The sequence below is a fragment of the Hipposideros armiger genome, unplaced genomic scaffold, assembly GCF_001890085.2.
Source record: "Hipposideros armiger isolate ML-2016 unplaced genomic scaffold, ASM189008v1 scaffold_192, whole genome shotgun sequence".
Classification (NCBI taxonomy): Eukaryota; Metazoa; Chordata; class Mammalia; order Chiroptera; family Hipposideridae; genus Hipposideros; species Hipposideros armiger.
The window spans coordinates 2500583-2513982 of record NW_017731542.1 but is presented as its reverse complement, the minus strand read 5'-3'; the positions used below and the strand labels follow the sequence as shown (position 1 = coordinate 2513982).

The 13400-nt window shown below is 44.2% G+C and overlaps 1 protein-coding gene across 2 annotated transcripts in view; it reads left to right on the top strand.

Moving 5' to 3' along the window:
• EGFR (epidermal growth factor receptor) overlaps nucleotides 1-13400 on the top strand; it is a 176153-nt gene that overhangs the window by 128985 nt on the left and 33768 nt on the right. For both annotated transcript variants that reach the window (XM_019653027.1, XM_019653026.1), the window contains exons 7-15: nucleotides 706-847; nucleotides 2356-2472; nucleotides 4132-4258; nucleotides 4358-4431; nucleotides 5241-5331; nucleotides 7537-7736; nucleotides 8710-8842; nucleotides 10650-10740; nucleotides 11773-11930. In XM_019653027.1, coding sequence (XP_019508572.1) covers nucleotides 706-847; nucleotides 2356-2472; nucleotides 4132-4258; nucleotides 4358-4431; nucleotides 5241-5331; nucleotides 7537-7736; nucleotides 8710-8842; nucleotides 10650-10740; nucleotides 11773-11930 — 1133 coding nt within the window. The remainder of the gene's footprint in view (nucleotides 1-705; nucleotides 848-2355; nucleotides 2473-4131; nucleotides 4259-4357; nucleotides 4432-5240; nucleotides 5332-7536; nucleotides 7737-8709; nucleotides 8843-10649; nucleotides 10741-11772; nucleotides 11931-13400) is intronic.

The following is a 13400-nucleotide window of genomic DNA, read 5'->3' as shown; positions in this document are numbered from 1 at the left end:
AGAAACTCCTTTGTCATTTTGTCAATTAAGAAAGAGATGTATTTTCCAATCATCATAATCCACAGAGTATCATAGCTGGGAGAATATATTTAGGAAAAGCCACGCTTTTAAGAGCAAGGCCTTTCAACTGTACTGAAAGTACTTTGCTAGATTTTTCTGCTGTAACTGAACACCTGATCATTAAGAACTGTTACCTGAGCTTTCTGACAGAATCATAATGGTGCTGAGTGTCCCTGTTCTGCTTGACCAGCACGTGTCATCCCTCCTGTGACAGGTGTTATGCTAAACATCAAAGGTTTTTCCAAATGAGAGGCAGCGAGCATTGATTTGAGATAAAAAAAGAATAGCTATGGGGGACGCACGATTCAACCAGCAGCCCAAACAGTGTCCTGATTAGGAGACACAGGCGAGAAAGGACAGGGGGACAGTTACATACACAGAAGGAAGGATTTCTATTGGTGCAGATCACATGGCACTAGTTCTAAACTGTGTTTTAAATTTTCAGTCCAGTAGTTATAATATCTACTTGCTTTCTTTGCAAACAGTTCTTTGGGGCACAATGTTGCTTTAGGCCCAGTCCAAAGGTTATGTTGCCCCATTCTAACATCTGGAAGGTTTGAGGCATAAGATGTGCAGGGCTGTTCCTCTGGGCGGCAGCTCCGACTCCATTTTAAAGGGTCCCCATTCGTGTTGTTTCTTCCACAGGTGTGCCGCAGGTTCCGGGATGAAGCCACATGCAAAGACACCTGCCCGCCGCTCATGCTCTACAACCCCACCACCTACCAGATGGACATCAACTCAGAGGGAAAATACAGCTTTGGCGCCACCTGTGTGAAGAAATGCCCACGTGAGTTCATCACCTGGGAAGCCCTTTATTTACCGGCATCAGTTTCCTGTTTTGTCTCCTACCGGAATCCATGCGTCCCCTGTCTTTGGGTCGGTGTGTTTGCCTCACTGTCAGGCATATAACTGAGGGTCTGTCCTATCCAAGTGCCGATGAGAGGTAGGCCACTGTCCCAAGTGACAGGCAGTGGCTGCTGTCCTCTGTTCATCAGCATCTCTCTTGCTATGGTGGGCAGGACAGGAAGCACACCTGTTGTGCAGCCCCCGGAACTGAGGTCCTGCTCTGTTAGTCCAGAATTTTCAGCTGTCTCATTGGCACACACCCCATGGCCATTGGGTCATTTCACTGTTTGGCTCTTGTACAAAACAGGTATTTAATAGACCTAAATTAGAGAGTATGTGACAAGACCTGCCTTCTTTAGCCATTGCAATTCTGGTGAAAGTTGTGCCCTGCAGGGGGTTTTGTTGGTTGTTTTCATTCTTTGGGCTGTGTTGTGCACCTTTGTATTTGCAGCCTACTGGCAGCTCCCATGTTTATGGAAATGGTGACATGCATTATTTCCTAATAGAAAAAACATAGTGTTGTCTAATTAAAGAAACGCCTTGATTTCTAGGAAGGGAGATTAAGAAAAAAAATTCTGAGAACAATTAAGAGGGGTGATTTGCCCTAGCAGGTTTGTGGAGATGAAAATCTTAAAATTCCATACAGGAAAAATAACACAGAGATCAAATAATAAGCCATTGTAAGGTAAATGACAAGCTAAGAAAAATTGTCACAGTTATGACACAGATACAGTCCTTGAGAGAGGGTTTAATAGGTAGGGTTTTAAAATCCACAGGAAAACTCTTAGAGCCTAAGAGAGCGAAAGCAGACAATTCACAAAAGACAAATGACCAATGGCCAAGGAATATGTTTGAAGATCTACTTGGGGTAGTCAAAACAAGAGCACATGGACTTCCTGAAGAATGTTAATGTTTGTGCTAATATTAACACACACGAATTACTTCAAGGGTGAGGGGAGGCTTCACACAGAACCAGGTGGTCCGCCGGGCAGGAGGGGCCCACGCAAGGGAGGCGTCAGCCCCAGGAATTAGATGCAACCTGCAGTGTACCAGTATGAGTAGAAGAATGATCTTTGTTTAGGTACACGTATTTTTAACAAATATTCAAGCTTTAACCATAAGTCCTGAAGGTAAACCTTACAGAAAAAAGTGAGCTGCAAAGAGGTGTTTTAAACTTGGGAGCAGGCACGGTGTTTTATTCTCCGTCGTACATCTGTTTGTTTCCGGCCTGTGATGAAATATCTTTATTTCTCCATTTCGTGGTCTGGACAGCTATGAAAACTCTTGAACTCGATTCCCTTTCAATTGCAGCCTTTCATTCTTTGTCCTTACAATAAATGAAGCCACAGGCTCATGGGTGCTTTTCAGCAGCTCCATTCCAGGAGGACATGAGACCCAGCCACACCTGGTGCTGCTGTCGCCACCTTCCTTTTGTTGTCTCTCCTCCAGGGAACTATGTGGTGACAGATCATGGCTCGTGTGTCCGTGCCTGCAGTTCTGACAGCTACGAGGTGGAAGAAGATGGGGTCCGCAAATGTAAAAAGTGCGAAGGGCCCTGTCGCAAAGGTAGGAGCCTCGGTTTTCTTGGGTTGGGCTTTCGTCTGGTCTGAAGCTGGGTTCTCTGCGCCCCACCAGACCCCCTCACCATTCACTTAGAACAGATTCGAGTAAATCTCTTCTCCAGGCTCGGAAATTTGCTCCTTCCTTTCCATTGTGCCCTGTTCTTGGAAAATCCTCGGGGCCAGTTGATCCCTACTGATCCTTCATTTCATATTTTATTTTGAAATTTTTCACGCATGCACACCTCCCAAATGGGGCAATAGTTGTACAATAAACATCCATATGCCCTTCAAATACATTCACCGGTTTTTAATATCTTGCCGCGTTGCTTTCACTCTCTCCATGTTTGTGTTTACATATGTGTGTGGATGTGGAAGGATGCATGTGTACGCGTATGTGTGTGGTTCTTTTCTGTACCATGTGGCCATTGTAGGTATTATCACATTTCACCCCTGCATATGTCAGCATACTTTCCTACAAACGGGGACATTCTCCTAAGGAACGCAGGACAGTTTCACACTCATCCCGAGTTGAACATTGACTCAATACTATTTTCCAGTATTAATTCAAACTCCTCCCTACTGTCCCAAAGAGTCATGTTTAGCTGTTTTTCAACCCAGAATCCAGTCAAGGCTTGTGGGTTTCATTTGGACGGTCTGTCTCTGTACTCTTCATTAATTAAGAACCTTTTCTCAGCACCCCTGTTCCCTGTTCCTTTTCTCGTCTGTGACCTGATGTTGTGAAGAGCCTAAGCCTCATGTTTAGGATAGAGAGGCATTTGAGATGGAAATTCAGGAGTGGATATAGATGAACAAATGAGCTCAGAGTCTGGCAAAGGGTATTTGAAACTGACGTAGCAATAGGACACAGATCAAAGCATTTGAGTGAAGTGAACACCGTGGAAGAAAAGCAGTTGAGTTATCTGATAAAAGTTATTACAGTATTTTCCGGGATGTAATATCAGGGAGCCATTAAAAAATCATGTTTGTGAATGGCTTTAATGATAGGGCAAAAGTCCACAGCATAACAAGTAAAAAAAAAAAACCCACAAAATACTAACTACATATCTAGTGAGATATAACCATGGAGCTTATCTAGAAAGGAATTTTCTAAAATACTAACGGTAGATAGTAGAATTACTGGTCACTTTATCTCTCTTTATTCTGTTTTCAGTGTTTTCTCAAATGAACGCATCTTACTCTTTGAATTAAAAAAAAGCTGTGTGTATTTTTTCTTTGCGGTAGAAGACGAAGCTGCAACCATAGTTAGGGGAATGGAAACGGGGTGAAGGCTCAGTCAGAGATAGCAGTGGGAGCCATGCACAGACCAGCACTCACAGCAGTGGGCGGATTGCACTGCTGTGACTGGAAATAGAGTCGTTAAGAGTGATTAGACTCTGGTCTGAGCAGGAAATACTGAGGAGGACGCAGTCCCGTGAGGACAGCCGCGGAGTGGCCTTCTCTAACCGTTGTAACCCCAAACCCCGCCACGGCTGCTGGTACCTCGTGGGCTCTCCCTCACTGTTTGTTGAGTGAATGAATGATGGCATGGGGGTGACGGTTCTCACGGCTACACCTCCCTTCCTGCTCTCCTCTGCTTATGGAACCCCAGCTGTGCCTAATTCAACACACGTGAATGGAATAAACGTCTCCCCTCTCTTGACAGTTTGTAATGGAATAGGAATTGGTGAATTTAAGGACACACTTTCCATAAATGCTACAAACATCAAGCACTTCAAAAATTGCACCGCCATCAGCGGGGATCTTCACATCCTCCCTGTAGCATTTAAGGGGTAAGTCCCAAATTGAGTCACCGGTGTAGGTAGACACAGCAAGGTCGGTCTTGTCCACGGTACGTTGTTAATCGCTCACTGTTCCGTTACTTGTTTCAGTGACTCCTTCACACATACTCCACCCCTAGATCCGAAGGAGCTGGATATCCTCAAAACTGTGAAGGAAATAACAGGTGAGTGCCACTGACATAGCATTACAAACGTCAGTGGGAAATCCCTCTTTTCTACACTTTCTTCTCCTTGGCATAAAAACATTTCTTCTGACCTGCTACCATTAATGAGTAATTAGCTCTTTGATAGTTTTCAGAAATGCAGTTTCCTCTGCATGTGACAAGTGAACCTATGAGCAAAGCCTCGGGTCCCTCCCAACTGTGTGTGAATGTGGTTAGTCCCTCACCTCCCAGCCCAGCCAGCCATCCAGACAGCTGGTGAGGGACACGGCAGCTAACACAATAAGGGAGCAGCAGCCTCGTGGACTAGACTTCCCCTCCCTGGTCCCCACTGGCAGGCCTCAGGTCCAACCAAGACTGCCATCAGAGCCCCGCATCCTTAGTCCCTAAAAAGGGAACCATTCGACCCAAACAAGATTGGTTTCAGGATTGGAACCAAAGAAGGAAAGTGGGCAAACCCCCTTGTATGCAAAAATAGCTCAATACACGGCTACTGTCACCAATAGCAAGCGGGAATCTGTTTGGAGAACCCACTACGGAGCTCAGCGAGGCCATTGGGGCCACAGCAGTTGGGGACAGCCTGCTGGGGGGGGGGGGAGAACTCCATGGGGGACACAGGATACCCGTTGTACAATTGTCCTTGGCTTGCATGTACGCGTGTGTGTGTACATACTCGATGACAATGACAAGAAAAATCAAATGTTCCCACTTCCTGTTCATGCTACAATCTCCTGAGAATCCTGTAATAACGTCTCATACAAAAGAAGAAATTTCTAAGCAGTGTGTGTCTGAACCTTCCTTCTGCTTCACAGGGTTTCTGCTGATTCAGGCCTGGCCAGAAAACAGAACTGACCTTCACGCTTTTGAGAACCTGGAGATTATCCGAGGCAGAACAAAGCAACAGTGAGTTGACCCCAGCCAAAGCTTGGCAGATTCTTTCTAGACTTTTATTTTGAAATGACACCTACAGAAGTCTTGCAAAGATGCCACAGGGAGTTCACCCGGGGTCCCCTCATGTTCCCTCCCATCTTACGTAAGCATGGGACACGTATTAAAATGAAGAAATCGGTGTTTGCACAGCACTGTTTCACTAAAAGTAAAGACTTTATTTGGATTTTGCCAGCTTTCCCATGAACACCACCTTCTTCTGCCTCAGTGTCCAGTCCAGCATCGCACAGGCATTTAGTTATGTCCCGCTAGTCCCCTGCAAGCTATAGCCGTCCCTATGCTTTTCCTTATCTTTCACGGCCTTGACACTTTTGAAAAGTACTGTTCAGGCATGTGGTACAACGGAGGATGTTTTCTCATGATTCGATTGACATTATGCATTTTTTGGTAAGAATAGCACTGAGGTGACACGTCCTTATTGGCACATCATATCAGGGAGACCAGAGAGACTTTTTAACATTAAATGTCTCTTTCAGGATTTCCACGTTTCCAACTCTAACAGTGACACACACACACACACACACACACACACACACACACACACACACACACACACGCATCTTTAACAATAATAAGTGTAATCATGAATTTTATGGTGAAGAGGAATTTGGGGATCTCTTGGTCAAACCTGCCTTGGAAACAGTCTGGTTCTGAGAACTGCTCCCCATAATTGACCCCTAAAAGGACTACATAACATTGCACAATATTAGAGAAACTCAGAATGCAGTGCACGTTAAATAGCCATCGCTTCTCAAACACCATTGGCTCTGCGTCTCCGATGCTGACACGCAGCTGACACTGTTGCCAGAAAGACCCCCTTGTGCTGCGTCCTCAGTGAGACTTCTTTTGTCCAAGGTTCATCCAGAGATGAGAGGTTCAGATCAGTGTTTTGGGGGTGACTGGTATGTACCTCTCGGCTCAGTTTTAAGGATTTAAACAAGAGAAGGATTAATTTTTTTTTCCATATTTCTTGAGAAGTCCAGTGACACACAGATTTCTGGGCAGGGTGACCCCTGGTTCCAGCCTGTGGCTCACCAAAGCCAGGCCTGCCTGCAGGGAAGACCCCCGCACTGTCCCTGGTGTCATGGCTTCCTGGGCACGTGTCAGGGAAGGGTTCCCAACAGCAATGGCTTTTCCCAGGAGCCATGTCGCAGGAAGAGGGGAAGAAAGAGTTGGGGAGAGAAAGAGAAAGAAGGAAAGGAGTCTCCAAATTATGCTCTAAGCTTCTGTCACCTCGTGTATTAACCAATAGTCCCTTCATTCAGTGCTATCTCACTGGCCCACTCCCTGTCCCCATGTCCAATGAACTTCCTAAGAACACAAGTCCCCTTCCCATGCTTCCCCACGTCTGCACACAGCGCCCCGAGCTCCTGTGCTCTGGCCTTTCCCACCCTCCCTGGGGGCCTCTCTTGGGCCTCGCTGCCTCCACGTTGCTGCTGCACAGCACCTGTCAGCACCTGGCATGTACGTTCTTTCCTTTGTGCTCCTGCTGGTGATTCGGGGCTTCCCTCCTTTTAATCTGAATAACTTTCGTCCAGTCACTCGAGGGACATGTGTTGACCACCTTGTACGATCCTTGTCCTCTCTGCTTCCACGGTGCCCATTGTCACGATACTCATGGTGCCAGGTTAAAGTTACCTGCTCATATGATTGTATCCCCATTAGACCAAGGGTTTCCTGAGAGTAGGATATATACACATAACCTACATAGAATTAATCACATATTATTACTTCAAATCTTTGTTCAATAAATGCATGGGTGGGTGAGTGGATGGGTGGGTGGATGGATGGAAGGGAAAATGGACCTATGACTTTTGAAGTCTATTTGAATGTTTGAGAGATTAGAATGTGTTATCAATTCTCAGGCAAAATAAAAATGCAGTAAATAAAATAATGACATTAGGATATTTATTCAGCCCCAGTCTGCCACTGGGATTAAAGATACTAAAAGAACAAAGAACCAGCTTTTCCCTGGAGGAGTTGAAAAACCACTTGCAATTTTCAAAAGTTCCAATACATACCTTTCACAATGTGACTTATGACCACTGGAAGGCAGTTTGTAGTAAATCTAAAGTGGTCCAGAAAACACAAAATGAATGCTTTAGTGACGTTCTGTTTTCCTAGTTTTTCACAACATTCATTCTCTTCTCTCCAATGTAGCGGGCAGTTTTCTCTTGCGGTTGTTGGCCTAGACATAACGTCCCTGGGATTACGCTCCCTCAAGGAGATAAGCGATGGAGATGTGATCATCTCAGGAAACCGAAAATTGTGCTACACAAACACGATAAACTGGAAACAACTATTTGGGACCTCAAGTCAGAAAACCAAGATTGTAGGCAACAGGGCTAAAAACGACTGCGGTAAGGAATCACTTTGGTTTGATTGTGGACATGGCTCCATTGGGTCATTTATTTTGATGGAGAATACTGAAAGACCATTCCCAAACATTTAAATCACTTTTCTCATTCCTGAAGAAGCCACTTAAAAGGAGTCCATATAATCCTCATTGTGAACTTATCATGTGAAGTTCATCAGAATTGTTTCTAGATCATTCTCATTTCATAGGTTAAATTTGCCTTGAGATTCACGCTATCAATTATTTGTAATTTACAGAACTGAATTTAGTATTAATTATATTACATTTTAGCTATAGGTTCCTTCCTGCTCATTTCAGCCTGTAACTACCATAGCTAACACACACACACACACACACACACACACACACACACACACCACACATACAAACACACACACACGATAGGATAAACATTTCACGTTGGCATTTCTTATTCTGTGTTTCAAGCCATAGCCAGCTTTTTAAGACCATCAAAAGCTGGCTATCGTCTTGTGCTGAGACCCTGGCCACTGGACAAAGCAGATCTGGGTTCAAATCCTGGCTCTAGCCCTTCCTAGCTTTGAGACCTTCATCAGTCTACTTACTATCTTTAGGCTCTGGCTTCCGTCATCCATGAAATGGAGACAATAACCATTCCCACACCATAGCGCTATTCAGGGAATTAAATGCAACTCGGTGTGTATAGCTCTTGGCACAGTGCCTTCACGTGGCACACCACCACAGGCAAACCTTCCCTACGGTTACCCTAAGCAAACACGACCCAGGTGTAGTCCAGGCTCCCCGACTCCCAGGAGAGAGAAGACAGCTTGCAGTCGGCCCCTGGAAGCCCTTTTTGCATCACTGCATCTTTCAGGGGCCCCCAGCGTGTGTGCACAGCTCAGGATCCCAGAGAACCCAGCACCTGTCTCACTTTTAGGTGTTGTCTCAATGGGTCTCTTTGGTCCCTCTTCCATAACTGACCGCTTCTGTCTTCTCAGAGGCCATAGGCCATGTTTGTCACCCGCTATGCTCGTCAGAGGGCTGCTGGGGCCCAGAGCCAAAGGACTGCGTATCCTGCCGAAATGTCAGCCGTGACAGGGAATGCGTGGAGAAATGCAACGTTCTAGAGGGGTAAGATGTTATTTTGTTTAATCCCTTTGTTTTGGTTAAAAAAAAAAAAAAGACAGGATTGGTGTTATAGGTTTATAGTTATTCAATTTTAATCTTTTTTTCCCCTTTTCCTTTGTTTTGGTTGGTTGGTTGGTTGGTTGGCAACTGTTAATCACAAAAGGAAATGAACAAACTCTTTTTATTACTTAATCCAATTTAATAACTTATGGAGTCTCTTGTTCTGAAAATACCTTATGTATCTAAGCGCACAAAGTTCTGAAGATAAACAGTTGTCAGTAGTCCATGTGGCCCAGACTAGGGCCATTTGGTGCTTCCTTTGCAGTACACTACTCTTAATGTTTCCAAATATATTAATACAAATTACAGTCCCTGGTTAATTTTTTCTTTATGTTCAAGAAACATTGAACAGTGGAAATCACTTTAAATATAGCCAAGGACAAAGAAATAGACAATCGTATAATGCTTGTTGAGTTCATTTGCCATCTGTAAGAATCACAGTTTGTCTATTCTATGGGAATCTTAATATTAATGTAAACTGAATGGCTACAAATAATGACTAAAAACAAATTAATAGGAAAGTAAAATTGAAAAATAGAGGTTGGCAGGGGCAATTAAAAAAAATTTTTTTTTAAGGAAAAGGGAAATTTTATGATAGGGAAGAGCCCCTGAATTACAGATGGCTCTAGGAAATCTTCCTTCCTGTTTCGCTATCAGGGCTTGGGCCACCATTTGGATCCAGAAATATTTAGGAGCATGATGAGAAGACCAACCTCAGTTCTGTAGGAAGTCTTTCTTTAGCTGATAGGCTCGTTAGCCGACTAGAGTAATTTACATAATTAAGTGCTGTTTCAACAAGTAAGGGATATTGGTGCAATTTGTACAACTGCAAATAGACACTACTCTCATGTGTTTAGTTTTCACTTCTCTTTAAAAAGACAAGGTAATTAAAGTGTCTTTCTGCTAGAGAACCCTGGTGTCTGGCAGTGCCTGCTCCCTTGGCAAGGCTGGCTCCTTCAGCAGGGCACGATAACCCCGAAAAGAAGCCTAGAGAAAGAAACTAGTGTGGCATATTTGGTTGAAGTGATGCCATTTGCCTGAAAAGGAGGACTCATGGAACACATGTGCGGGTGTCAGCATTCCTTGTTCACTGCCTGGCGCGAAGACCCGTAGAGAATTACCAGCTGGATTTCAGCCTTCTTAACAAATGTCACAACCATTTTCTTTTCAGTCACATGTCAGCTTCCTGCTTCACACTGATCTGTACATCTTTGAGGAATGGTGAAACTATTAGAAGCAACATTTTTCACACCTGTGCTCCACACTTACTGGTTTTCGTGATAACCGTTGAGCAGATGTGAACACCTCCCCTTGCCTTTCCTGTGTGTAGTAGTCGGCAGCTACCATTTCTTTTCAGCTTAACTTTAAATATCTATGAATCTGACAGTGGAGGGGGCACCTCTCAAGAGCTCTTTTCTTTTTTTTATTTGTTTGTCTTACTTGCCTAAATATGTAAAAAGTGTGCCTGTGGAAAAATGTACGGGAGATGTTTTGATTATAAATGAAGCTTATGCATCTATTCTATGAGAAGATGACCAAAGATTCAGTTAGAATCCGTTTGTTATATTACAGTATAGTCCCAGATCCTGGACTGTTGGCCTTTTACCTAAAATTGTTGTGAGTTCCTGAGAGAGGCGACTCGTGTCACCTGACATTTCCGACAGACGGACTCAGGTTGTTGTGGCCACCCAGCATCCTGAAGCCGGGTCTCCAAGTGGCACTGACCCGTTTTCTCCCTTCTCTCTCTCAGCGAGCCCAGGGAGTTTGTGGAGAATTCCGAGTGCATTCAGTGCCATCCAGAGTGCCTGCCTCAGGCCATGAACGTGACCTGCACGGGACACGTAAGCAGCACATTTGATGTTATTCGCTTGAATGTCATAGGGAAACGTCTTCGCAGGTATAAAGCCACGACGATGACCCAGTGTCACCCGGTAGCTGCGAAGGACAGCCATTCCAGCCCACTTCCCAAACGAGAGGCCCTGTGATCTCACAGCTGGGTCGGAAAGGCTGCGATTGCATTGAAGCCCTCACGCACCCCGCTGGCATGAGCTGAGCATGCCCTGTTCTGTCCCACATCCTCACACTTAATGATGGCTGCTCTCACCGCAACCCGAGGGAGCCCGCGGTGGGCTGGGGCTTTTGTCAGCCAGTGTCTGCCATTCCTGACACCTGTCACCATTGCCTTATCATTTGAATCAAACGTCATCAAATTCTTACTTAATATGAGTTTAGAGTGACTCAAAGGATTTTTAAAGAAACACCTAACAAAACTTTTCAAAATTCACTTTCATAATTACGTGTTCAATCAGTAGTAATCTTTTGGAGCATGTAAGTGAGAACTCAGCATTCCATGTTTGACAAACAGAATAAAATTTGGCATGTTCCACAGTTAATTAGGCAGGAACCACTGCACGCACACTTCCCACCTCCCCACTGGACAGACGTGGATGGGGGTTTTCTTCATTTTGCCTCCACAAGGCTTGCTTCCCAGGAGGCTCCCCTTAACCTCAAATGTGACGTGCAAGACATTCTGTCTGACCGATATGGGTATGAATAGACATAAAGGCCAATCAAGGTTGTTTTGGCCAGGCAAGATGCCCAAGTATTATATTAAGTCAAATATGATAAACCATGTAGTTTGGTTTCTTTACGTGCTTATATGTGATATGTGTTTAAAGTCAGGAAGACTTTATACTAAGCTATTAACAGTGGTCATATCAAGCAAGCACATTCACAGACAAGCTTGTTTTTGACCCTAAGAACGTCTCTATTATTCGATTTTTTTTTTCACAATAAGTATTTGAAGTAAAAAGTGGCTTCCATTTTGAAAAAGAAAGAGACATACATAAATGTGTTTCTCCACGCTGGTGCAGGGACCGGACAACTGTGTAGAGTGCGCCCACTACATCGATGGACCCCACTGTGTGAAGACCTGCCCAGCGGGGATCATGGGAGAAAACAACACGCTGGTCTGGAAGTTTTCAGATGCCAATCACGTGTGTCACCTGTGCCATCCAAACTGCACCTATGGGTGAGTGGAAGCTCGGGCCCTAGGGGGGAAGAAATGCAGAAGAACAAAATGTTTGTTTTGCTATCTTGGAAGCGCATAGATTGAAAATATCTCCAGAGTTTCCAGGCATTAAATGAAGAGGTGTGCACCTGAGTCAGATGCTTCAGGTGTCTTGGTTCCAAGGCCATGGCGGCAGCAAGAACACGCTGATAGGCAGATCCTGGTCCTGGGAGGAGTGCCTCTCGGCCTCTCATGATGTTTATCGGGCCAGGGGTCTGTTCTGCAATGCCAGCATGTTCAAACAAGAAAGTGTAAGTGACAGATGGAATGACAGCACAGGTCCTGCAAGGCCTCCAGAGGTTCCTCCATGTCTTTCCAGATGACAGGGATTCGTGTGGGAATCTTATTTTTGTCCTGCCATTCATAGAAGGTAGCATTTCCTGAAATTTTGTTTACAGACACTGTTTTCTTTAGCTAGTTGATGGCTGGCTGAGCTATTACTAAGTAAATTAAAACTATTTTGACTGCAATGAGCAGACGTGCTTTGCAATGCCTGTATCTTATTTACTGAAATGATAAATGCGATGATCAGAACGAGCAGTTGAGTGTCACATATAATATTTCACATTTCCGTGTATGTATGTCATAATCCTCAGCCTTATTTGGAACTGGTTGTTTTTTTCTTCCCTGAATCCATCTCTTACTAGCTATGTAGCCCTGGGCAGCTGTCTTCACCTCTCTGTGCCTCACTTTTCTTATCTGTAAATTAGGATAATAATACTGCATAGCTCACAGGAATTTTGGGATCTTGAGTTCATATGTTCACTATACTTGAAATAGCGACTGGCACACATGAGCCTTCAATCAGTGATGGCACTGACAGTGATGAGCGGGTGATGAGGCAGTAATAACAATGATGCAGGTGACAGAGATGGCGCTGATGCCAGTGCTGGTGGTAATGATGCATTTTATCAAATACCTCCTTGGGGGCAACTTAGGATTTTCTACTTTTTCCCTTGGGGTCCATCACCAGGGTGGTCATGGCGACCGATTTGCAAACTCTGCAAAACGTGGTGTAAAGTATGTTTTGCTAGTTTTTTAACTTAGCCTATTTGTTTCATATTCCCCCCAAATAAGCAATTTTGGAGCCAATTCTCTCAAACAGTTGTATTAGCTGTATAAAATAAATGTTGTCTCTTTCTTCCTTTTTCTATCTTTTGGAAGTAAACATGCATACCTGTTGGCGTGTCTATGCGTGTATGTCATTGGGCCTCAGCCAGGGCTGGGCCAGAAAAGGAAGTTGGAATTTTCAATAAATTTACCTTGTGTAAGAAACTGTTGACCAAAGATAAAAAGAGGGGATTTACTCAAGATTTAAATTTAAAATGTTCATAGTGATTTTCTTCTCCTTCTATAATTTCTGTCTCTTTCTCATTTTGTTTCAAATAAAATCCTGATGCTCTGCATTTGACACATACAGCTTCATCAGTA